Consider the following 26395-nt stretch of genomic DNA (forward strand, 5'->3'; position numbering starts at 1 on the left):
GGCCTTTACAGCCCGACCTTGCAGGCGGGTACACAGATGAGCTGATTGCTTTGAAATCAGCCGGAGTACGCGCTGGCCGGCTAATGCCCCTGCTGCGGATCATGAGGAAAGCTGTGCTTTTCCTCCCTTATGGCTGTGGTGGCTCCATGGGATTAAGAGGAGTGAAAAGTAAGAAAACCTTATTTTTATCTGATGGTTTTGATGACACTACTGAGTTCACGCAGGGGCCAGTGAAGTATTTTTAAGTGGTGACATTCCTCGGAGCAGATTTCTAGCTCCAAAGGTCCCCCAGCAATGCCGTGTTCCCTCTCCCCGCTAAAAAGGGGTACGTGCCTTCATGCTTCATATTTCTAAAGGCCACCGCCAATTAGCTTTTTAAACTCTAGTGTCAATACTCAGCGAAGGGCGATGTTCTTTCGCCTTCAGATAACTTCATGAAAGAATGCTGCCCTGGTACAGGAGTCAGTTCTGGAGACCGGGATTATAATATATGAGAAAAATATATTTTGGGCAGCCTAAGTATGTAGGTATCTGTTCACCCCTGGTTAAGGAGGCACACGAAGTTAGCAAACATACGAGTGTGTGCTACCATAATACTCTTTTCATCTGCATTGATGTTTATCTCAAGTTTCATTGGTTCCAGATATACACACATTTTCAGTTTTAGTGCTGGTTTCAGGTTTACTATGGCTATGTTAAAGTCACAAAGCTGTATGGTGTCACACTGACCTTTAACTGCTGCTCGTATTTAATATTTGCTGTAATATTTTATTTCATTTGTGATTCCTATTCCCTGCGTTGCTTTAAAAATAGCTAGATTTGCATTTGCTTTTGCTAGCATATATTTAAAACCTCACTCTTGTTACTATTAATATCTAGCTTTACACACCAGCATCACGCAAGTCCAAATGTGCCACTGTCCCTATGAAGAATCCTTCATTTTCCTTTGGTCATTAAAAGGCTGCAGATCAGTTACTGATAGAAGCCCATTTGCTTGCTTGCTTTTTTAAAAAAAGCAAAAAGGCATCTAACAAATTCACATAATATTCAGATATGCTTTTTCTTAGAATGAAGAAACTGCTTACGCATTTTGATTTATAAATCTGGTTTTCTCGTATTGCCCTTTCCAAAATGGCAGTACTGCTAATCCAGGCCCCTACAGGGTAATGCAATCTTTTCTGAAGTCTGCCAAGTGCCAAGTGGTGACAAAGCAAAATGAAGACCTGAGCAATTGCAAATATTGAGAAAGAGCTGTCTAACTGAATTTCATTATTTTGATAGAGCCATAACTTTTCAAGATGCTCATTCAAATGGTGAGTTATAGAATCATAGAATCATAGAATCATTAAGGTTGGAAAAGACCTCTAAGATCATCAAGTCCAACCGTTCCCCCCAGGAACAGACAAACTAAACACCCCACAGTTTAAAACTGCATATCGAAGCATTTTGTACAAACAGCATATTGGAGCATTTTGTACAAACAGCACTGCGGGTCAAGAGGTAGAGCATGGAGAGAGGAAAAAAGATACTCCGTGGAGGCTCAGGTGTGGACACAGACATCACTCTCTGGGGGCCAGGTCTGACTGCAGTGCTCTTGAGGCGAGGCTTAGGATGCGAGTGACGTGCACAACTCACCTTTAGCCAGTGGCTTGGCTGTGCAGCTCCCTCCCCCTGCCCCCCGTGGCAGAAATGGGGGGTGTCTTATTCACCGAAACAGCAGGAGCTGCGGCACACAGACACCAGCTGAAGGGCAAAGATGGACTTGGGTACTTCGATGCACATAGCTGAAAGTTTGAGTTGAAAACCAAGGTCTTCACACTGTTGCTTGTGAAGAGAGGACAAAAATATTTCGTTGACCTCAGAAGATGTGAGTAAATCTCATTAGTTTTATTAGGTCGTATAAAGATATGAGACTTATAGTTTGGACTCTGGAAAATGTGCAGCAGCAGTAATACTTTGACCCCAGCACATATGCCAGCATGGCGTGAAGTGTACATTAGGGGCTGATCCTGCAACCTCTGCGTGTAATGGACTTTGGTGGGCGCAATACTTCTTTCATTGGTGTAATTTGACTTCAAGGAAATCACTGCTGACTTACTCTTGGGCATAACTGAGGTGAGGCTCAGGCCTCCTGTTTTTAAGACATTTGAAGAATATACCAAGTATGCGTTATAGGTGTGTATATAGGTGTCTATATATATATGCACGTGGAAATATATGTACACCATTTCCCTACGTCATGGCTACATCCTTAGTTCTATAATTGGCACTGCTACACTGGTATCCAAAGAGATACCGTGATTTAACTCAGCAGAGGATCTGGCCTCTGATATTCTAGTGTCTAAGAGAGGCCTTTTTAAAAATAACTTTATTTCAAGGAACAAATACATTTCCTGTGTCCCAAGACCATAAGAAGAGGACAATTGCTCTTCTCCAGATTTCAGACCCACATCAACTCCTTCCCATGAGTGAAGTGTGAACATTGCATTTCCAAAGCAGGATCCATACCTCTGGTCTCTCTCTAGCCAGAGTTGGTTTTGCACATGGATAGCATCCTTTTTTTTTTCAAAAAAGCACAGAAAGCCTGGCAAGGTCCTTGTTTACCAAATGCAGCAAAAGGATCAGCTGGAGTCCTCTGCCTCAGTCCCTTGAATTCAGGAGCATGTCACAGCCTGCGCTGGGGAAGCAGCATAAATAACAACAAACTGGGGAGAAGCAGTAGCAGTCCTCAGGGTTTCCTACTAATCTCCTCCCTCCCTCCCTCGTGCATGCATACACAACACACGAAGAGCTCCGGGGGGAATTCGACAAGGTGCAGAGAGATGAGTGCGAGTGAGGGGCGTTGGCATGGACCCGTTGTTTCCCACTGCTAGGCGACATTTGACATCGATGGTGCTCGGCTTCTCTTTTACCACAAGGCAATGAAGGAGGCATTTATACCGCCCAAGGCAAAGGCTGTTCTCACCTTAGGATCCCTTACTAATACAGAGGGGCTGTTGGCAGAAATGGCCTGTTAGGAGCAGCTAAACACAGCCTGGGGCAGCATTGGTTCAGTCAGGGTGTTTGAAGCTCGCAGTCTTGTTAAAGCAACCTCTGGAAGTGGAGCGAAAGAGCATGGTGATGGCTCATGGGTGTGCCTGCTTTATAAGCAGGAGCAGATCCTCCCTCCCTGCAGAGCCAGGGAGGCTTCATATGCTGGGGGAGAGGGTGCCCCCTCGCAGGCTGTGACACCCAAGGGGTGCCGAGGATCGTGGGGGGTGACCTACTACCCCACTGTCACCTGAGGGACAAGGAGGTCCTTTAGCGAGCCCTGTGGCCTAGAGGCTTAGTGCGAGATGGCCTGGGATTTACTCATGAAGGAAACAGGGAAGTGCGTGGGCTTATCAGGGGAGGTGGTGAAGCGAATATGAGAAAGGGGGAAAATACAGGTGAAAAAGGAGGGCTTGGTTTGCCCTGCTCCCAGATCTAGCCAAGCAGGTACTCTTCACTGAGCTGGGATGAGAATGGCTGGCTTATCTCCTCTTTTCAGTCTCTAACCTCTGCCACTGCAATGGTGTGATACATGGGCTGGGGCTGCTGAAAGAAAGAGAATTTATTTGGTATGATACAATATAGCAGGAACTGACATTGCACCTGAGTCTCTGTAACAAAGTAGCATCACTTTTTGGGATGGCACTGATAAATCCCATGTACTTCTGCTTCCAGGAAGACTGTTAAAAAGCATCTGCCTCTGGGTTTGCTCACAGAGTTGATACAAGACAGTGGAGACAGTGATCAGGATCTGGCCCCTGGCAGCAACAGACCCAAATGCCCTTTCGTTCAGACAGAGGAGGAGTGGCAGCAACTCCTGCTTCTGCCAGGGCTGAAGGTGGGCTCCCCGGCTCAGAAGTGCGGCTGTGTGGGCTCAGTATTCAAAAATGAAAGCTGAGGTGATTGATAAAATGGGGTAGAAACCACCAGTTACCTTAGTTCTTAATAATTAACTGGAAGTCCTTCGATGAACTTAGTACCTGAGTGTGGAATTTGGAATCTGACCTTTACTATATCTAGATAAACAGTGTGGCTGACACGGAGGCTCTCTCCGCAAGCGCCCCTCCACTCTCAGCAGCTCACTCTTGGAGGCTCTCACACTTCATGCTGCGGTCAGGAGCTTGGGGGAGTCCAGCATGATTCTTCTTACTGTCCTGTTCCTTTGCATCATTTCCACCTACTCAGCCTCTGTTAAAGGTAGGTCTGTACCTGGCTTAGTTCGGCTTTTGGCTCAGCAAAGGCATAACCAGTGTGTATATGCAGATCTGTTTTGCATCAGAAACGGTCATCTTTACTCGTGCGTCCTTAAGTAATGCAAAATGCATTTAGTAATTACAAAGGCTTAAGTGCTTGTAGCATTCATGTCAGCAGGGGAGATGGAGGAGACAATATTTTCAGGTGCACAGGGCCAGCGGTGTGAGCCAGGAGACTGGGGATCTTGACCTTGCTTAGTCAGGACATGCTGTGGGGGCACTGACTTGAAAGGTACTATTCACATGCTCAGAAGTTAAACACACAGAAGTGCTCTTGTGGAGCAGAGCCAGGAAGTGCTCAGGGCTCTCCAGGTTTCAGCTTCCGAGCTGTTGACTCAGCTACCACTGAAGTCGGTAACAAGCATCCCCTTAATTTCATGGGGAGCTTGCTCTGCAGTAAGTCATGAAAACCTGGATGTCTGCACAAGCGCTGGGAGCTGGGCTTTACTCAGGTGTCCTGACAAAGGTCAAGGGTTTGAAATCTGGAAACTGTCCACTTCAGCAGTGCCAGTGTATGAAGCAAGGAAAGGTGTCTTTAGTAGTGGCCCTTCAAATACAACCTGACATTAAATTTAGAGGAGCAGCAACCTTAAAACATAAGCCAACACCTAGTCTTTAGTTTAATGAGGATGTCCTCATCACGGTGAGGAGCAGGGGGGGCATGGCATCCTAGGTTAAACTGTTAAAAAGGCTGTAGAGGTGCTCTCACGGGTGCTGCCTCCTGCTCCCTGCAGGGGATCCAGGACACTGTATCTGTGTAAGCACAGAGCAGCAACCTTCCTCCCTACCTCTGTACCCTCTTGTGACAGGAGTTATAAAGCAGAGAAGTTTGCAGGCAGTTCCTCTACCCATGAGTGTATTTCACGAGACTGCTAAGTAACGTTTACGGCTAGATACGACATGCCACATTTCTGGTGTCTGCTCTTCCCAGCTTCTCCTTAATATCAATTAAGCAAAGCTCCTTCTTGATGTGAAGTAACATTTGCTTGTCACTTTACATCCCCAGGGTACTGAGCAAGCATTTTCTCGTTAATTAGTCCTCCCTTCAGCTCTGCCAGGACTCATGTCTCTCTTGTGCAGAGAGATTGAGAGCTAAATTACTGGCCCAAAGGCCACTTAGTGCCTCAGTGAGAGAGCTGGGATTAGGATGAGTATTTTAACTTTCTACCAGGCCATGCTGCCTTTCGGAAATATTGAAGGAATATTCTTTTAAGTCAGCTAGATCAGCACATGTGAAAGTTTCCTACTGCAATTCCACTTGCAAAATGTTTTCAAAAAAGCGGATGGGTTTTGCTTTTTAAAGCTATCCGGTATCAGAAACAGTGGCAAATATAATTTATGAAGGTAGAGTCAGCAAGTAGTTAGAGACACACATGCTGTGCATGCCATATGTATTAATAAAAGGCACAGGACTTGACAGCTGTCTCTACTCATGCAGTGTAACCTTCTGTATTATACAGTATCATGATTTAATTATAGACTTGGCATGTTACCCTTAATGACAGACACTTAACATTACTAGTCAAACTATGTGTTATGCACTCCACCTTGAAAGCAGGCACTTCTGACCCCAAGAGAGCAAGGCCGATGGCAGGCTTTATGTCCATCTCTCCTCCCTTCTCAGTCAGTGGGACATTTGCCATCAGCTGAAATGGCTATACAGGCAGCAAGGATGCCAGTGCTGTGCTGAATACAAAGGAAAGAGCTTCTAAAGACAGGGGTTTTTTTTAAGAAAAGTTTCTAACATAAAGTTGTGGGAATATTCCTTTTTAAATAGTACCAGTGTTTTCTTCATGAGAGATGGCATGAAAATTTAGTTATGCTGTTTTGAATACTGGTTCTGGGCAGTGACACTGTGTCTCTGTCCCTCGGCCACCAATATCCCTCTTGCCTCTCAAACTGCCCACACTATCCAAATGTCTCTCTTGGCTTCCCCATTTCTACCGGGTAAGTGCTAACTCCTTGGGACTGCCTTAAATGCTGCCTCATCCCTGCTGCTTCTCTTACCGTGATCCACCGCTCTTTCACCCTTTTCATAGAATCATAGAATCATAGAATCATAGAATCATTAAGGTTGGAAAAGACCTCTAAGATCATCGAGTCCAACCGTCAACCCAACACCACCATGCCCACTAAACCATGTCCCTAAGCACCTCATCTACACGTCTTTTAAATACTTCCAGAGATGGGGACTCCACCACTTCCCTGGGCAGCCTGTTCCAAGGCCTGACCACTCTTTCAGTAAAGAAATTTTTCCTAATGTCCTAATGTTTCCATCAGTGACACCAGTCTTGCAACTAAAGGCATCTTCTGCCCTGGCTTCTGCAGTGTTTTCACGTATGAAATGGTGAAAGCTTTCAGAACCTAGTATTCTTCTAACTCCCAGAAATACTTTGCAATTATTCATCTCTTCCATGACACTTGCAAGAAGCTGCTGCGTCACTTGCTCGTCTGTTTCCTTCAGGAGGGAACAGCTCTTTTGTATGTGGGGACAAGTGCTAAAAGGGAGGAAGAGGGAAGGAACTCTTGCAAAAGGAAAAAAAGATCTATGGGTTGAGCTGTGGGAAAAGAAGGAAGACAGGTGAAAGATGCTTTTAACTGAAAAGAGAGAGGGAGCAAAACCACAAACAACCACCTTAACTAATAAGACACATGTCTCTCAGCACCCAGATAATTTTTCTTGGATGTGCTTTTCCCCCACCTTTTGTCTTTAGATGGGACTGTGTCACCTTTCTGTGTTTAGAAAGCACCTAATGGGTGGCATTTGTAAAATCTCAGCCAATACTAAATCATCAGCACTGCTCTTTCTGCTGCAAATGAAGGACATTTTGAACCAGGAAGCAACCAGCTCTGAGATACTGCAAGGAACCAGGGGTGTCCCTGAAAGGCACAGCCATCTCTGGGCAGGAACTGGGCACCCTCTGCTCTCAAGGGCAATATAGCTTCAAAGATGATAGGAGTGAGGGGAATTGGGGAACTGGCTAGGAATTTCACAGTAAACCTGAAGGAAGGGTTGTATGCCTCTTGGTGACTTTGATTTGAAGCGGACACACGAGACACGCAAAACCAGAAGAGCCCCGTTGTGCCAACATTAATGCTTCAGCCTCCCTGCAAAAAAAATCAATAGTCACAGCTTTGAGCTCTCACATGCAAACAGGCTGCTCCCCCTGGGATTACCAAACCTGCTGCGCCACATCTCCAGTTGGCGTAAAGCATAAGTCAGTTTCGTTCTTTTAGCTTTGCCAATTTACGCAACTTGCAGACCGAACTTGGTGGGATCGCCGTTTTCCTCAGGGAAAGGTTCTTTGAAGCTTGACCTTAACCTACTGCTATGACATCTGAGTGAACAGGGAAAGGAAGTGAGCAAAACCTTAAAAAAAGGGTTTTTTGGACTCTTTGAGCACTGCAGAATAGAATTCGTAAAGCTGTGTTGGAACTACACTGTGCACCTACCTAACTGGGATTTAAAATCTGAGAGTGAAATAAGAAAATACTTTGGTTTTCCTTTTTACCAATGCAGTGATTTGAAATTTATTTAGCAGAGTCAGATAAAACACTAAGGGACATGACATAAATCAAGATAGCCTGTTGATTCTCTGCAAGGGACTTTGAACACACTGATTAAATTAGAGCATGGTTAAGAATTTGTCTAAGATGTTTTGATAGCTTTTTCTTCTTTTTTTTTTCCCCTGCTCCTGTCATAAGACTGAGATGCATCTCCCTGAGGACAGCACTTTGCTTTTCTTAGGTTAACTCTGTTGTGATGTTTTTGTTTCTGCTCTGCACCTCCTGAACTCCATGAAAAAATTCCCAATGGATTCAGTGGTGCAGCATTCGGGTCTTATAGGCTAGTACCGTGCTGCTTACAGATAGCACCTAAGGTCAATGTATGTGTATTCACTTTGCAGCTATAACAGCACTTTGTGTAAAGTCACCTTCCCTTCCCTTCCCTTCCCTTCCCTTCCCTTCCCTTCCCTTCCCTTCCCTTCCCTTCCCTTCCCTTCCCTTCCCTTCCCTTCCCTTCCCTTCCCTTCCCTTCCCTTCCCTCTACAAACTGACATCATCAGTTTTTCTTGTGTGGAAGAGACCTTTGTAGCCATCCGCACCAGAGGAGGGAGCCCTTGAAAACAGTGAAAAGGGATATTATGTATACCATTTGTGACAAAATATTTAAAGGGTATTCAAGAAGAAATTTATTTTCCTCAGCCACAGATTTTAGGGACACGGTCTTAACTCCTGTGCCTGAGGCTGGGTAGAGAGTTGTGACACTGGTGCCACACATTCCCCACATGGCTGTGAATGAGAGAAGAGAAAGAGAGGATAGGAAAGGATGTGGTAATAAGTAGTTTTATAAAGGAAAAATAAAAGTCATTTGTATATTACAGATTTCATTTACACTAACAAGAGTGCGACTGAATCCCTAGGCAACAGTCTAGCTGAGTTGTTGTTAATGCAGATAGAAATGGCATACATTGGGTATGCAAGTTGCATTTATGCTAGAATTTGGCTTTTATATCGCTTAAAATACATCAATTAACAGCAGAGGCACAGCTACGGGGACAATTATTTAGCTTAAAGAACAAGGGCTTAATTATTTAATCTAAAAAATATTTCCCCAACGTCTTCATTATATTCATGTTACCCCTGGGCAAGGCTCCCAATGGAAAGATTCCCAATAAACGTGCAAAAGATGCAGAGAACAATTTCTGTTGGTTCCAACAAATTATGTCAGTGCATTTCAAATTGCTAAGCACACAAATTGCATGATTAATTACAGTATTTTGAGTTGCAAATGATTTTGGATTAATTTCTAATGCTAACATATCTACAGTAAAGAATTTGACTCTCTCATTTATTTAAGTGTAGAGCTAGAACAAAGGATTTTGTGGACATTCTTATCTGAAATATATGAGATCAGTGCCAACTTAGTCACAAAAAAACCCCATCTGCTCCAGTGGGACAGCCTCTGTAATCAAGGGTAGCAGGATCAGTCCCATAAATCTTTTGTTGGCAATTAAATTTTTAATTCTTCTAAAGGCAATTTTTAGAGAAAATGACAGATTATGTGAGTTAGTCAATTCTAAAACACTGTTTGTTTTTCCTTTCCAAACAGGGCACACTACTGGACCAAGCTTAAATAATGACAAGTTATATAAATTTGCTTACTCAGCTGAAGTGTATGTTGATCGGGTGAAAGCATCACTGCAGAAAAGTGCAGGCTACCGGATTTCTTCTGGTGTGGACGTCAACCTCTTATGGAGAAATCCTGACAATGATGATGACCAGTTGGTCAAAATCACGGTAATTAATGCCATCAGACAACTTAAAACATGCCCAATCTTTTCTGCATTTATCTAACTGCTAATCTAATCTTGAAGAACTCATTTTCAGAAGATGAGGTAAATCTTTTATTATTCTCTAGTCTCATCAACTAAAACCAGCTTCTTCTATAAGCTGATTCCTATAGAATAAGACTTCACAAGAATATATCTAACATCATAAGCCATAACTTCAGAATATCTCCTATATTTTGAAAGTGCTTCATACAGCTTCTATAGCTTCAAACAACTGGTGTGCAATCACCTACCTGAGGGGCAATAGGTTTTCTGAAGTCCTCGGTTCTAGCTGCAAATCATGACATTTGCTAAATACACACTGTGTTTGGTACTTAGCTTTACCGTGAGTTTTTCTGCCACTTATTTCCCCAGTGGTGAGTGCTGGTTTCTTTTGAAAACATAGACATAGTAATCATGGAAGATGAATGATCAGAACCAAAAATGAAGAAATTAAAAAAGTGTTTTATTAGGTGATTTAGTCTATCCAGCTTACTGCAGGCCAATTCTAGACTGTTCTCTACATGAATTTTCTCTGCTTTTACTTTGCTAGATAAGAGATGTTCAAGTTGAAAATGTGAATGAACGTCCAGCTGCTAAAAACATCTTCAAAGGAAAAAGCACAGAGAAGATCATCGGGAAAGAATATCTGGAAGCTTTACAGAGGCCCATAGTTCTTGAGCTAGTCCGTGGAAAAGTAAGACCCTGTCTTTTAAAATTCAATCCCTGAGGAAACCTGAGACAAGTCTTTTCTTATAGGCTTGGAGAATTTACCAATTCACTATCCTCTCAGTGTTCTTAATATGCCATTGTGTCCTATCTTTTTATACTAAATACAATAGTTTAGAACAGACTGTAATTTACCTGTACAAGGGGCCCTTCCAGGGGCCCTTCCAGCCCAGTCTTGTTTTTCATTGAGAACACCATACAGTATGGAACTAAAGAGCAGATTGGCCACAAATATACGGGTACACATGTAGATATATGCACAATTGCTGTGTAAGATTTGTGCTGTTGACTTCAGTGAGGCCAGGATTTTATCCAAGGTCTGAAGGCAGAAAAGGGGATACAGTTTGTCATGAGGGAGGTTATACCGAATCTGTGAGGAACAGTGTTAGCAAATACTTTAGCGTGACTGCTTTTCCCACTTTCTGGCTTCCTTATTTAGTTCAGTGACACCTGCAGTTTCAGTGGTTCCAAGTTAATGAGCTTGATACTGAAACAGCCTTTCATGTTGCTCCTCTGCTGAGAACTGTCTCCAAAAATAAAGGGACAGCGAGCAGGTGTGTTTCGGTGTGTGCCTGGGTTTTATAGCTTGCCCTGAGAGAGCAACAAAGCACTGTCCCACCGCAGGAGCACCCACGTCCAATTGTAGCTCTCAGGGTCCCGATCTTGCTCAGGAAGGGAATCAAGTAAATCCATCTCCCTCTCTTTTTCCCTAAGGAGCTGCTCACTTGTCCCCTTGCGCTCAGCCTACTGCTCTGGCCAGGGAGTGGCAAGGCTTGAGCCATGGCTGCTCCTGCTTCCTCTCCACACTTCTTCACCCTCTCGTTGCTTGTGGCTGGGAGCATTAGGCCAAGAGCCTTGCTCTCCCCTCCACAGCCCGAGCAACTGGGCAGGTGGGACGTGGGCAGAAGGGCAGTGAGAAAGAAGGAAGGTTGAAGGTGACACTCCCTTTTCTCTTCTGCAGAACAGAGTGAGGGCTGTGACACCCTATCCCAGCAGGATCTTTACCTCCTGCTGTAAATAGGCACTGAATACATACCCTGGCCGCCAGCTCAGCCTACTGAATTGCAGCTGCTATCAGGCCTGCTCAGTAACTTTCAGACTCAGCCTTGTCATCAGTTTTACACAACATAAAAAGAAACAGGACAGCACTGGCTCCCAACTGTACACATCCCTAAATGAGGACAGAGGAATCAGAAGAACACAGTCAAAATACATCTGCTCCCACTACATTAAGCAGTTCACACACTAAGATTGAGATGTAGTATTAAAAACTTGGGCTTTTTGTCAGGTAATAGGGTCTGTACGCTCCTTTTATGATTTCCCTGTGCTGTGATACTTTCATCCCTGGCACAGTGATTTCACTTTCCAGGGTTGCCCCGAGATAACACGCTGATTGTACTTACAGTTCCTGAAAAAAGTGCACTTTTAAAGCACCTTGAATACAAAGTGGAGGTGCAAAGTCTTGTTACCAGAGGAGAGGCTCAAGCACAACAGTTGACCCATGAAGTGCAAAGGTTGTGATGTGTTTGACACGTCATTTAAGTCATTCTAACTGTGATCTACCTATGATTCATTCTGGGTTTTTGTAATCTGTGATTAAAGTGCAACAGATATTATGTGCGTGTGGGGAGGGATTATCTGAGAATTATGCAGAAAAATTAGTGACTTGTGAAATTATGTAGTTTCCCATTTCTCTTCTAAATTCTTTCTAAGTAACAGGCAGGAAAGATGCTCACTGCACTGAAACGGTATTTAGGTACAGCTAAAGCCTGAAACATGTTTGTAGTGTTATTGGCAGGCCCTGCAGACTCTGGAGTTTGCTTAAATAAGGACAACAGGTCCAAATTCAGCTCCCAATCAGGAAAAAATAAAGGGAGTTTTTCTAGAGAGGATTCTCACTATTCCCTTCTCACTTAACCAGATTTGTTATATACTTGTTTTTTATTCCTACAGGTCAAAAACTTCTACTCATATCAAAATGAACCTGGTTTTACTCAGAACATTAAGAGAGGTCTGGCTAGCCTTTTCCAGCTACAGCTGCACTCTGGTGCTGCCTGTGAGGTATGGTATTCTACTGGCAAAATAATCATCGTCACAGAAACAGGCAGAGCCTGGTCTGCCCTGAAAGGTAGACCTGTGGCTCCCGCTGACTTCAGAAGGAGTGAAGTGTGACAGAAATCAGCCCTTTGATCGCATTTGAGGTTGGGAATGTAAAGACAGCCTTCTGAACATTTGGTGACACAAGTCAAGTTGCTGCGATTAACATAAAGAATTGGTGAAATCTATTTGATTTAAAATGCTCTTACCAGTTTAGCAGAATTTAGTAATATATCAACTTAAACCAGGTCACTATAAAAGAGATTATACTGATGTTTAAAGTCAGTTGATTCCTAAACTCAATTCAATGGATTAGGTCATTTTAAATCAGACAAAGTTAGCAATGGTTTAGCTGCATCCATTCAAGCTGCGTTACATTGTTAAATTTTTACATCTGTCCACATGAGCAAAGCTGGAATTCATAAGTATAATGCTAACTGCCAGGTGTTTCCTAACTTTTTTTGTTTAAACAAACATTGTTGCTTTCCTTCATAGCCATCTAATGAAAAGTACCCCTGCCTATCCAAAGCAGGTAGTTAGAAACTCTGATACCTTCAAAACTGGTAAACAAACCCAAATAGTGCAGCATCTCATGTAAAAGATTCCAACAGCGGAGAAAATCGTTTATCTTTAGAAGGTGTTCCAGAGTCCCAAAGATATATTCAAGCAATTGTCCTAATCTAACTCTTTTTTTCAAGGTGGACATATCTGGCAAATGCAATACTACTTACCATGTGCGGCAAGATCAAGTGACTAAAATAAAAGCCCTGGACTCCTGTGAAACAGAAAATCAAGGATTTACCAGCCACCACCAGGTATCATTTCTTTAACAAAATAAAACCTGTTCTGCCTATTTAAAAATATATCCTTAATAGCTATTACTCATTTTCTCAAAAGTCCGTTCTTGCATTACAGAAAGCAAATTCTACATGTACATTTTGTAGTATTACTAGTAGAAATGTCATATGTAATACCCATGGGGAGAACAGGGGGTGGATTCTGCTTTTGTGCAAACCACCTTAGCTCAGCTGACATTAAGTGCAGCACACCAATTCTCATAATTTTTTACTATCATCCATAATATATTTTAGTTTCTATGCAGATTTACAGCACTTTTGTCCTGGCTGTACTGAGTTTTTAATCAACGTGAGGCTTCTTTTTCTTTGGAGGAATACGCTATATACAGTCACAGTCATAGTGACAATTGTAACCTTTTTCCCAGCTGCTAAGTCACAGCATTTAGTGTGCACAATAAATGCTGGGCAAGATGCTGACTCCTGAATGGAGCCCTGTCAGATTTGCCTGGAAGGTCAAAGGCTTCCCTAATGCACAGGTGTAATGGAGGAGATGTGCTGTAGAGGTAACTGAAGCCCTTCGTGGTCCCTCACTACTAGTAAATGCCTTTCTAAGTGGTTACTGCTGAGTGCAGGCTGGACACGTGCTGAAGGCACTGGGATTCTCCGTGTCAGAAACTGACCTTTCTCAGCTCAGAGAAGTACAAAGGTAGCACACGCTCTGTTAATAAACCGCCTTAACACTATGACTGAGTTCCTGATTTTCACACTTGCCACAAAGACTCCATCTTGTTTACAAACAGATCAAGCAAGGTGGCTGGCTTTGCTTCCCAGGTGTGAACATGACAATCTTGTTTACAAAACATTTCTCTGGAAAAGCTTCTCATTTTATTTAAAGTGTATTTTTAATTAAATGTAGTACTGGGCATTTTTTCAGTTACAGCCTGCTCATAATTTCGTCCCATTCTCCCTCCTCTTTTTTTTCTGGTATGTACTGAATTTGAAACACGTGGTGCAGAAGTGAGTGACTTCTTGTTGCAGAAGGAATTCTTGAGAACCTGGAAGATCCTGGTTTGTAGGCTTAGCTTGAGATGTTGTCAACGCACATGCACCTTCCTCATTTGGCTCTATTTCATCATGAGTTTTTCCCCCATGTGGAACTGTGAGCTCTTTTCTTATTCTGTTGTTTATTGATCAGCCCTTTTTCTGGTTTATTTTTTAATTATTTTCAGATTTTAGATGTCGGTACAAAAGCCACATCTGCCACAATTTATGTGCTGGAAGACAGTTTCATTAAATCCATTAAGGCAGAAGAAAATTATGTTTTCCTTCTGAATTCCCGACGAAAAACAGGTGCCAGAATACTTTCAAAGTAAGTTTGACTGTCATTGATACTAGCAGGACTAGTAGTTCAAGTCAGGTTATATGTGTATGTCTTATAGCATCAAGATTTAAGGCTCTAAGCTCTCAAGGTAAGGATTTAGGTCTCTCTTATATGGTACCTAGTCCAACTTTGATTAAGGGCTCTACTGTACTACAAATAATAAATAATGACATTCATAAGAAATTAAATGGAAACAGTTGGAATTAGACAAAACATTTTAAGCAACACGTTACTTCTGTAGGTGTTCCATTTCTGTGTCCTCTCATTTCTTAAGAAATACTTCAAATGGATCTCCATTTCTAGTATGTGAAATTTCAGAAGTATAGAAAACAAAATCTGCTGCATAGAAAGGAAACAACAGTGAAACCTAGATCTGTGTTAGACTCCAGACTCCAAAACACTGAAAGTTTGAAGATACTCATTCAAGATAAATGATTCAGGCATCTCGTTATTAGGAGTATATTAGTATTATGATATTAAAAAAATGTACATTCAAAATCTCACTTTCCAGATCTTCTTATGAACAAATATATGAAACATTTCAGAATGCATATGGTTACTGAAGGCTGTTTACCAGATGCTACAAATCCATACTTTAGAAAGTCTAATGTTTAGGTATCTTATGCCACATACCGCTAGCAGTAATTCTGCTGGTATCAGATGCTTCTGTTACCTTAAAAAAGCCATAGACTTGCCATGTTCTGAACATTTTAAAATGAGACTTCAATAAGTCTGTGTTCTATATTTTTGGTCTGTGGGGGGGTTTTTTGTTTCCGCTTGCCGTGATTTCTGCATTTCTGCTCTAACGGTTGAGCTCTAATAGTGTTTTCACTGTATGGATGCACAGGCAGCGACTGGAACTGAAGTTGGTAGAAGCTGGCCCTGGACTGATCGCTGGGAAGCAAGTTGCCAGTGTTATCAAGACCTTGGACCCCAGTTACGTTGCTGTGCCACTAGTAGCAGAGCCAGTCAAATCTGAATGCAAAAAGTGTCCTTCAGTAAGTAAACACAGGCTCATTGGACGTCAGGTCAGTTAGCTGAGCAGAACAAGTGTGAAAGAAGTTTCTGTCCAAGCAGCCCACTAGCAGAGGTCTAATGTAGCAATATAAAATATGCTCCAGAGTGGGGAGCACAGTAGTGAGGCAATGGTGCTCCACCATACGAGGGTGTTTTAAGATCTATCTCTCAAAGTACCAACCTTTTTGCTCTCTTTCAAAGATTGAGTGCAGTATTTCTCAAGACCACTAGAAAATACAACACCTTTTTGTTTTATCTCATCTTTGCCAACCTTGAGTTGGCAGGAGCTTATTTTCTCTGGGTAATGGAGTGGGATATGACTTTTAAGATGGTTGGCCAGTGTTTATAAACAATTCTGTCATGGAGGAGCTGAACTGCTCCTAGAAATTAAAGGTAGTTAGCCATTCCTTAGGCAGGCTAAACATTTGTTGGTAATATATCCAGCCTTTTCTTACTGCCTGACCCTGAAGGAAGTCTATTATTTAAAAGACTTTGTAGGTATTTTGTAAGTATAAAATGGGGCTTTAGTATTCTTGGCAAGTCCAATACTGTTCCAATTCTTCCCCTGGGGGGAAAAAAAAAAGTCTTGTTTTTTTATATTTAAGACATCTAAAGACTACTAAGAGCTTGGTACTATAAATGCATCATCATTTGTTTTACTGATGCTATTCATCATAAATTAATATAAATTGCTACAGTGATTGTTAGCAAACAGTTCTAATGCTATTACCATTGTGGAGTGAATGGGAACATTAATTTAAAGATTATTATTCTCTGTCAGTTTTTGATAAGCAAGATAAGGCTTCTATTCAGCACACATAATTTCAGTCCTCCAGAGATACTCTTTATGAGCACAAATACCTTACTATATGGGAACTTGTGCTTGTTATTTGGAAGTAGCATGACACTGTAATAATTTATCTTGTCTAATGCTCGTTGAGCCGCAGAGAAGATAAAATATGTTGGGGGAAATGAAATAGGAATGATGCTGCATGCGTGCTGGAGCAGTTCTGAGCAGGGAGCATCAAGGGATCTTAAACAGATCAGGGACAGGTGCTTTTTCCCTGACTCTGCCCATCGGGGTTTGTGCTGACCAATTTGTCACTTGGAACCGAGTTTGTCATAATAGTTATACAGATAATTTCCAGACCAAGATAACAAACATAGGGTATAATTCCAGAGCACTGCCTGGGGACTGAGCTATGTCATTATAAACCTAATGGCACGACGAGAATGAAGTCCTGCTTTCTCGCTGTATTTTACAGTAACTGCTATGAAAAGATGGGGTCTATAAACAGAACACTGTATCCAAAGCAGCAACATAACATTTGGTACTTATATATCATAGTATACATTAATGCCACGCTGACATGGTATGCCCTACAGTTTTACGTTTTCAAAACCCTTTTTAAATCGTAACAGGTCTTATGTCTATCTTTAATGAATTTGGTAAAATAACCATTGGTACCCCCACTTCACAGATGGCAGCACTAGCTTCTGTGAGGTTATGGCCAACATTTACATTTAATTTTAGGCCTAGATTTCTGTGTTTAGACATCATAAAGCATGCTGTTTTCAGAAGAGCTCATGGTTCTTACATTTTTTTTTATGCTCATGGTTCCTACAGGAATAGATGCTTGCCCCTTCTGAAATTGAGGTGGTTTTGTTCTGTCTTCTGAGGCAACCTTTGTAGGTTGGTAAAACAGCCATCAGGCACTGACATTCAAACCCAACTCCTGCTCAGTTTAGGACCTCTTGGTTTGGCTTGAATTTTCCTAGAGTGCCCACAAGAGCTCTGGTCTGATCTGTCTGTCAGAGAGACAGAAATTCGTGTCCAATGTTGGCTGAGTTGCCATGTGGAAGTGCACGCATCTGTGCCTGAATCCTTGAGGTATTCAATGCAAACTGCCTGACATTCACATCAGGAGAATGAGGTCCCTCACAAAAGTCAACTGTGAATGCTGTTTTTTAAAGTCATGGTCACTGCAGGAGATGGCAGCTGCTCCTTGTAGCAGTTGAATGGTTAGAGCACCCCCCCAAAGAGGAAGACTTGCTCTCCACATTCTTTTGCTTGAGATGGCTCCAGCTCGCATCTCCCACCTTGCTCATCTCTAAGGTATGGGCTAAGCTGACTAAGAGCAGCCCTCACAGCTGGGCTCTGCACAGGAGAAAATACAGGACTAATGAAGTTAGAGATTTTTTGCTGGGCTATGGTGCAACTTCAACAGGGGGAATAGAAAGTGCCCCGTATGTTTATCCAATTTGAGCTTATAATAGCCACATTGACCTTGGTGCTAAGCACAATCACCAGTTGAGGTTAACAGACCCATCTGTGCCTCAGAACATGAGCTCCTCCCAGCTGATCATTTATCCCCGGGAAATAGCCTATGTCTCAATCATTGTTGCCTAATTACTGTTTGTTACAGTTGATGGAAGTTGCACTCTGTACTGCTGGATAACACTTCTATTTGCCGGCAGGTTCAAGTGTTATTGCCTAATACAAAACCCATGAAGAAGGGAAGTATTTTAGCAAAGGTCAAATGGGTGCTAGTGTTATTTCCCACTCAGGAAAACTGCAGTAAACACTGCTACGAAGAACAGCTGTGTTTTCACCAAAGAATGTTCTCGATAATTTGAGATAACAGAGGCAAAGGCAAGTGAGAGAGGAAAGGTCAAAATACCTGCACCAGTTTCTTATGGGAGTGTATCTGGAAGGACAGATATAGGTGCTTTGGTACCATATTGGCTCATTCAGGTCAAAATACAGCAACAACATATGAAGAAGCCAATACCTGTTCTAATACCATCTTACCTATCATTTTGTACAATAACCACAAATCCCTCCCTATCTTATGCAGGTTTATGAATAAGGAATGGGAATTACTTATGGGACATTTACTCCCGTTCCACACAAACCAGTTATAAAGCTACCATCTTCTAAGAAAATATTATTAACTTGTAAACTGAGGATTGTGCATCTTCCACTTAAAAAAAAAATTACTTAGGAGAAAATGGGAACAGAAGGCAAACACTGCATTCAGCAGAAAGCGCAGTAAATTTGCAAGAGAGAGAATTCACCTTATTCCAGTTACAGTCTAAATAATGATGTTTTGTTCCAAAATAGATTGCTTTTAAGGTTGTACATTATTAAGAAAATGCTAAAGTGCTGGAAGAGAGACAGCTATAGAAATGTTTCAAAGGTATTTGTGCTGGGATATCATAAATTAAATAATACTTAGCTAAAGAATCAGCAATCTATTGGATTTCAGATAATTTGAGCAATAACGGGCCCACATATCTGCATTTAGTAAGTCTGATTTTGAGAACTGAAACCACAATCTGAGAGATTTGACATAATGTGAATTATTTTACAGCTTTCTGAACATTGGCAGAGCATCAGAGAACATATGTATCCTGAAAAACTTTCCAAAGTTGAAGCAGCAAGAAGCTTTTTGTCCTTCATTCAGAACGTCAGAAAAGCTACGAAAGAGGAGATACTGCAGATTATTAGAAGTGAAAATAAAGAACTCCTGTAAGTCATCATGAATAAGCTTTCAAAAGGTTTGAGTTACTTAAAACTACAGAAGGGCACATTGCATGCGAACAGATTTAGTTCTACTTGTGATGTCCTAGCAATGCAAAACCAGTATTCAGTACTATCTACAGGAAAAGGATTTTTTTTTTAAAGCTGTGTTTGTTTTTGTAGTATAATACATTTGCAGCACACTGTTCAGCCACCAAGACTGTATCTGCAATGCAAGGCAAACGTGCTTTGTAGCTTAACCAAAGGTTCTCATCCCGATTGCTTGTTTTGAAACACACTGTAACTTGTTCTTGAGTTGCCCATTTTCCTTCAGATGGAAATACAGCAAAGAAGGGGATGGTTCATCCCGGGATATTGTCCTAATATTAGAGTTTGGGTATGAACAGCATGTGCACCTAGACTTGGGAGTTGGAAAGCATTTCCAAATCCCACCATACAGTCAGGATCTTTCAAACAAATTATAGCAGTTGTTAACAATAGAGATAAACCTGAGAGCAACTCAGGTAGCGTAGAAGCCTGTTCTCTAGTTGCCATTGTATGTAGAAATAAAACGCTTTTTTCCATTTAGAACCATGTCCTGTAAACTTTAAGACACTCTGCATAGTTCTGGTTTTTTAATACCTTTTTGATCCTGTATTTGCACAAATTCAAATATTATTATCCATGGATATGAATAATTTCTGGAGTTCATCTACCATTTTGAGGCAGAAGAATTCAGGCACACGTTTTTTTCCAACAAGAGTAAAAATTTCTGTCTTTTGCCTGCAATGCAGAGATCTTTAAGCACATTAGCTTCTTTCTTTCTATATGCAAAGTCTTTCTATATGAAAAGTCTTTTCAGTATTTTCTAGCTCATTACAATGATATGTTCATTTCCACTTCTTTGTAGTCCACAGGTAGTGGATGCTGTAACCTCTGCTCAGACCCCAGCATCCCTGGAGGCCATACTGGAGTTTCTTGACTTTAAGGATGCAAGCACTTCTGCCATGCAGGAACGATTCCTGTATGCCTGTGGATTTGCTTCTCACCCCAGTGAAATGCTCCTGAAATCTTTAACTGTAAGTCAAAGGACAAAACAAATACAACAGAGTTAATACTCTTGAGCCTCATTCCTGTCAAAGGGGAAGGGAAGAGGAAACAACTGTTGCTGTTTCCAATTTTCCTTTCTTTATCCCTTCCAGGGTTTCCTTTAAATGCGCCACTAGCATATAGCCTGAAAACAACAAAAATTCATAGGTCCAGACTGAAAGTCTATTTACTTTGTAAAATATTATCAATATCTACTACTTGGAAAACAAACATAATTCTGAATGTTAGCAAAACAATTTGAGGGTTGTTTGATTGTTGCTTTATCAAAGTCCTGTAACCATTTAATAGTCTTTTTTTTTTAATTTAAACACAGCTTCAAAATGAATCTACTATTTGAGACACTGAATGTAACTCAAGGGGAAAATGGCACTCAGCTATTATATGTAATAATAGAGCAGTGCTCTGCTTAGCCTGAGCCCAGGCCGTCGTGGTCATCACTGCCTTTGCATTGCACTAATGTTCACAGGAAATGAGGGAGGGTATTCAGCCCACTACAGACTGTGGTTCATCATATTTAGACAGAGACACTAACAAGATTGCTTTTGCATAACAGGCTAAGTTCAAGGGTGATATTGCGAATGAAGAAATCAGAGAAACTCTTGTCATTGTCATGGGAGCGCTCATCAGAAAGCTGTGTGACAGAGAAGGCTGCAAGCTTCCAGTGAGTATCTGCTGTTCGCTGCTGGCCAAATTCTGGTCTGCAACACACATGAATGATCCCTGCTGATGTTACTGGGAGAGCATGAGAGACATGGGAAGCATATTCCCCCCTGTTTTAAATTAAGCCCATAAACTCTTACGTTTGATTGAGAGAGGATTTTTTTTTTTTTAATAATGACATCTACTTTGTCAGCTTTAGGCTTTAATCTGGTCTCTTCCCTTTTCTGTGGATTTGTCCCGGTTTGGCCTTGTTTGACAGAACATTTTCTCACTGCCTAGTCTGTCAGCAGAAGCAATACTTTTGCTCCCTTGTCCAAAAGCTTCGCATGTGCTCAGAGAAACACTGGTGAACTCAGGATCTATTTAATATCTGCAATCACCTTAGGTTACTTCAGCTCTGTGAAGAACATTCATTGGTTCAAGTACTCAACTCTGCCCCAAACATGCATAGAACAACCGAGGAAGAAGGCTGGATGAGGATGATCAGACAAGGCACTGCAGCCCGCTGGATCTGTGCTGTTTGAGATTGCAACACACTGCTGAAAATATACAGAGCACCTGAATGGCCCTTAGGAATCCCTTTTTCCTTCCCCTGTTAATTGCCAAGCTTATAACATTATGTTATGAAGCACTAAAGAACACTTTCCCTTATCTTTTTTTGTGGGGTCATGTTGGCCCCACAAGTAAGACCTGTGAAGTCCCTGAATCAGGGCAGGAGCAGCTAGCAAATGATAAATCTATGGACCAGGTGTCACTGTGGATATGGCCACTTTGGTTATGCTTGAAGGAAGCCATCGACCTACAGTTGACAAATGATACCTTTGCTAACCCTGTGCAATGATGCTTTGAAACAAAAACATGCTAGAACTCAGCCCTGCCCCTCCTACTTCTGCAAGGGAAAAAGGTAGGTTTATGATCACCATTTAAACATGCTGTTGATTTTCTTTAGGCTGTTGTGGAAGCCAAAAGGCTGATTCTAAATAGACTGGAGAAGGCTAAGAAAGATGACAATGTGAGGATGTACCTGCTGGCACTGAAGAACGCACTCCTTCCCGAAGCAATTCCACTGCTTCTGAAGTACGCCGAGTCAGAAGAAGGGCCCATCAGCAATGTTGCTACCACTGCCTTACAGAGATATGATCCTTCTTTTCTCACCAAAGAGGTAAGAAAATATACTGCCCAAGAAAAGAAGTGCAAGAGACTGTATTAAACATAAAGTATAAATTAACAGAGTTCATTTGTCAGTCCCACTCTTTTTAAAGATGCCCCACGTATGTTTTTTTTACCTCCAGAAAGTTATTATACACACTTCAGTTCCATCCAGAAAACTATACGTTCTTGCTTGCCAAATCCCAGCTTTCAGTCTGCCAGCGCTAGTCAGCCTTTGGCTCCAGAGTCACATCGAAGGTGGCAGGCAGGCAGTCTGCAGGGAAAACTGGGCTCCCTTCGCAAGAGCACCGCCTTCTCTGTCATGTTCAGGAGACATTAGGAACACTTGGGCACCTGCGTAACCCCTGTTCTTTCTTGTGCTTTCACATAGCCAGGGAGAATGCATGAAGTAAGAGAAGGACAAAATAGCTGCATCTTACCTTGCAGCCTCCAAGAGCAAGAGAAGACATACAAAATAGCGGAACATGAGGTCCTGCCTCTGCTGCGTTACCCTGCATCCCATTTCATACCTACCACTGGCAGCTGTGACTGATGTTGTCAGGGTGCTGCTCCGCAATGAACATGCCAGAGGCCGTTCTGTCATTTAGTGGGGCTAAATGGCTCTCCAGGGACTTATCTGTAACAAAGATGCGTCACAACTTTCTCAGAGACATGAGGCCACCACAGGCACTATCTAGAAAATTAAAATTGTAAGATTCTTCATTTTTTTAAAGTACATATTCCCTTAACAGTCAAGGAAATCTCTCTCTTGATGTTACCACTGCCACAGTATTTTGATCTTAGTGCTCCTACTTCTTTACAGCCCCGCTGTGAAAATCAGTGAGGAAGCTGTATTTGGACTGTGGCTGAGAGAACTTAACAGATGCCCCACTTGCCCATGTGGTCACTGAGCTATACACATTTCGTACATTCCAAAAGGACCACGAAAAACAGTGTGCTGAAAAAATATCCTTATGTATTAGCCTTAGCTATGGAGCTAGCTTAAGCTGATATTATAAATGAGATTCCAATCTGTACTTCGCCCAGTCATCTGTGTGAGCACTGACTGAATAATCTGTTTCCTGACCAGGTGAAAGAAACAATGAACAGGATATACCACCAGAATCGTAAAGTCCACGAAAAGACAGTGCGAACCACTGCAGCTGCTATCATCTTAAACAGTAACCCATCCTACATGGAAGTGAAAAACATCCTGCTCTCCATTGGTGAGCTGCCTCTGGAAATGAACAAGTACATGCTCAGCATGATCCAAGATATACTTCAATTTGAAATGCCTGCAAGGTACATTAAGTTCAGTACAAATAAATACAGCTCATCCTTACTTCTTTGCAGAAACCTAAAGAACACACAGCTTCTCATGAATTACTACTGTAAAATTTAAGAAGAGTATAAAAGGATGCCTGATTTTTATGTCACTTTTAAGTATTGATATTTCAGAATAAATCTCTGCATTTCAATGACATTCATTTAATAGCTATTCACATTTTCAGAGGTATAAATAAGAATTAGACATCTAACTTGCATTACTGTAAGAAATGTCATCTGTTGGTCTTAATTCTCTCAGTGGGGCCCTTGCTTTTATATTTTAAGAACAAATGAACCAGAAAAATTTTAAATATCACAGCACTAGAATGAAAATAATCAAAATATCTCTTGTTTTCAACACCATTAATTTTCAAGCAAGACCTTTGCTTGCTTTTCTACCTCTGACTGCAGGGAGTAGCTGAAATTGGAAAAGAGACTCTGGGTTAGGGCAGATTTTTAGTGGGAAAATGTGAGGGTTTTGAAGACCCTCTTTCCTACTGGGAAATTCACCCCCTCTCAAATTTGATATTTCTACAGAAGAGTAATACATTTGGTACCATATAATTTTTGTGTCTCCGTGTTTTTGTCTGTTTGTTTGTTTTGAAATACCACAGCAAAACTGTTCGGCAAGTTCTGAAGGACATGCGTGCTCATAACTATGATCGCTTCTCCAAGATGGGCTCTTCCTCTGCCTACTCTGGCTATATTACACGTATGTAGCCATGAAACTGCCTTTTAGCCCTGTTTGTATTCCCAAACATTTGATTAATCCACTAGTTTAGTCACAGGTACTTTCTTTCTTTTTTAATTAAGGTGGTCCCGATGTATCATCCACATACAGCCTTGACATCCTCTATTCAGGCTCTGGCATTTTAAGGAGAAGTAACGTGAACATCCATATTTTCGATAGAAATGCTGAACTTCATGCCATCCAGGTAACTGCCACACCGCACATAAAAATTAAGCCAGTATGTGGTCCTCTTCTTACAGCTTCTAAATCAATTCAGCTAATGCTTAAGACCATAAAGTTTGCTGCATGGGGCAGAGAACAAGCCAATAACAGGGGAAAAAGAAACCACAACAGTCAATGAGGCACATGTTTGCCCTAACCAAAAGACAGGTGTTTTGTTCTGTATCATATATCAAGTTCTGTCTCGGGTTAAAGCCTATACTGTTTATCTGATGTAATCAGTAAAAGCCCTGCGAGTTTGTAAAATCAAGTCCTTGTTTCGGATATAACATAGAATGGAAATACAAGGAGTAGATCAAATGTATGAATCAGAGAGATTTAAATGAGATGCCTCTTTTTGGCCTTTTCTTAATGTTGGCAACTACCTTCAATATTATAATCCTCCTAAATTTCTGCAGGACAAAAATTGCGCAGTGGAACATCCTCGGGTTTTCTTCCCAAATGTCTGTGCAAAATAGTCATATGAATACAGGAAAATCTGTTTGAAAGAAAAGGAGGCTTGGGATTGTGAGCTGCATGTGGGTAAATTCTGCCTGCATCTAAAGGGAAAAAACATGCTGTGAGATTATTTTATTTTCCATTTTTCTAGCTGCTCTACCTAGTTCCCTTAAGTCTTAACCTCATACTTTTTCACCTACAACTTCATAAATTAGAGTTAGGCTCTTAGACATTAAGAAAATGTGTAGGGTTGTTAACAGCCTGGGGCAGGCAGAGTTTTTTTATTGATTCTGTATCACTGTTGCTTCTTAGGTGGTGATTGAAGCTCAAGGTCTAGAGTCCATAATAGCTGCAACCCCTGATGAAGGCGAGGAAAACCTGGACTCCTTTGCTGGCATGTCAGCCGTTCTGTTTGATGTCCAACTCAGACCAGTTACATTTTTCCAAGGGTACGGTGATTTAATGTCTAAAATGCTCTCAGCAACTGGAGATCCTATGAACGTGGTGAAAGGACTTATCCTCCTGACAGATTACTCACAGGTACTAATAGCACACTGTTTGCTTCTTTTTCTGTCTCTTAAGCACACATGCTCTCTCCCCCACACCATTATTGTAGGACATCTTATTTTCTCTCTTTTCAGTGCTGATAAACCTGACCAATGTTACATAGGCTTCTTTTATTATGGGAGCAATAGAAAAGTCACAGGTATTAACAGAATGAAATTACATGAAAAGCAATCTAGAACACAGGTGAGAACACATATCATTCTACAAAACAAAGTAACAGTGAATAAAAGCAAATCCAACTGAGTTTCCTGTAGAAACTCATATTGCTATCAGCTATGGCCTCCCCTCCCACAGTTTTTTGTAATACAGTATTGTCCCATGTGACCACCTAAGTTTTCCTCTTCAAAAGTTGTCCAGAGATGTTACATCCAATTAGGCAATAACTGTCAGGTATGGAATGAATGAATCTGGTACTCAAACTTTCCCAGAACTTTCAAAGAACAATGCTAAGAGGTCCAAATTTCAAATGCTTATTGCTAGGCAAAACCAGAATTAAAATAAGGATTACACAGTTTTTATGCAACTATCACCCCAAATGGTCTGTTAATTTTATGCCTAAATATAGACTCAAATACAAATATAACTGGCTACGTAATGTGTTATTGGAAGGCTAAAAATCTAGACATCTCTCTGAAAGTGCAGGGCCAGCATTTGGTTTGATGTTTTTGTTCTCCCCAAGCAGGGATCTCCTTAGAACTTGTGGATTTAACAGCAGCACTCAGCTCATGAAACATCTGCAGGCTCAAACTTTACTTTTTGCTTTTCCCCTTTAATTCTTGGCAAAAGAAAATTCCAAAAGCAGACGATGAGAAAATCCACTCTGATCAAAATTACACAGAAACACCCCCTGTAAATGACAGCTGTCCCCATCCTGAACCCAGCTCAGTCCCTTTATAAAAATATTATAAGTCTAGGGCTTCCCATGTAGTGCACAAATTGGCAAACAAAAGCTCATTCCAACAATGCTTTACAGTTCCCACGCAGATTATGGGCAAAAACTTTACCATGACCTATT

General features: G+C 41.5%; 1 protein-coding gene across 1 annotated transcript in view; it reads left to right on the plus strand.

Moving 5' to 3' along the window:
• The first annotated feature begins 4115 nt into the window (after positions 1–4115).
• The window catches only part of MTTP (microsomal triglyceride transfer protein), a 28009-nt gene continuing 5729 nt past the window's right edge, over positions 4116–26395 (plus strand). Inside the window, exons 1-15 of the mRNA XM_009584129.1 lie at positions 4116–4227; positions 9397–9584; positions 10170–10313; positions 12299–12406; positions 13141–13257; positions 14469–14608; positions 15468–15618; positions 19012–19169; positions 20071–20239; positions 20824–20931; positions 21880–22092; positions 23170–23381; positions 24020–24117; positions 24219–24340; positions 25126–25353. Of these exons, the coding sequence (XP_009582424.1) occupies positions 4167–4227; positions 9397–9584; positions 10170–10313; positions 12299–12406; positions 13141–13257; positions 14469–14608; positions 15468–15618; positions 19012–19169; positions 20071–20239; positions 20824–20931; positions 21880–22092; positions 23170–23381; positions 24020–24117; positions 24219–24340; positions 25126–25353 (2217 nt within the window). The 5' untranslated portion in view covers positions 4116–4166. The remainder of the gene's footprint in view (positions 4228–9396; positions 9585–10169; positions 10314–12298; positions 12407–13140; positions 13258–14468; positions 14609–15467; positions 15619–19011; positions 19170–20070; positions 20240–20823; positions 20932–21879; positions 22093–23169; positions 23382–24019; positions 24118–24218; positions 24341–25125; positions 25354–26395) is intronic.

This window comes from Fulmarus glacialis, unplaced genomic scaffold (assembly GCF_000690835.1).
Source record: "Fulmarus glacialis isolate BGI_N327 unplaced genomic scaffold, ASM69083v1 scaffold10068, whole genome shotgun sequence".
NCBI classification, from domain to species: Eukaryota; Metazoa; Chordata; class Aves; order Procellariiformes; family Procellariidae; genus Fulmarus; species Fulmarus glacialis.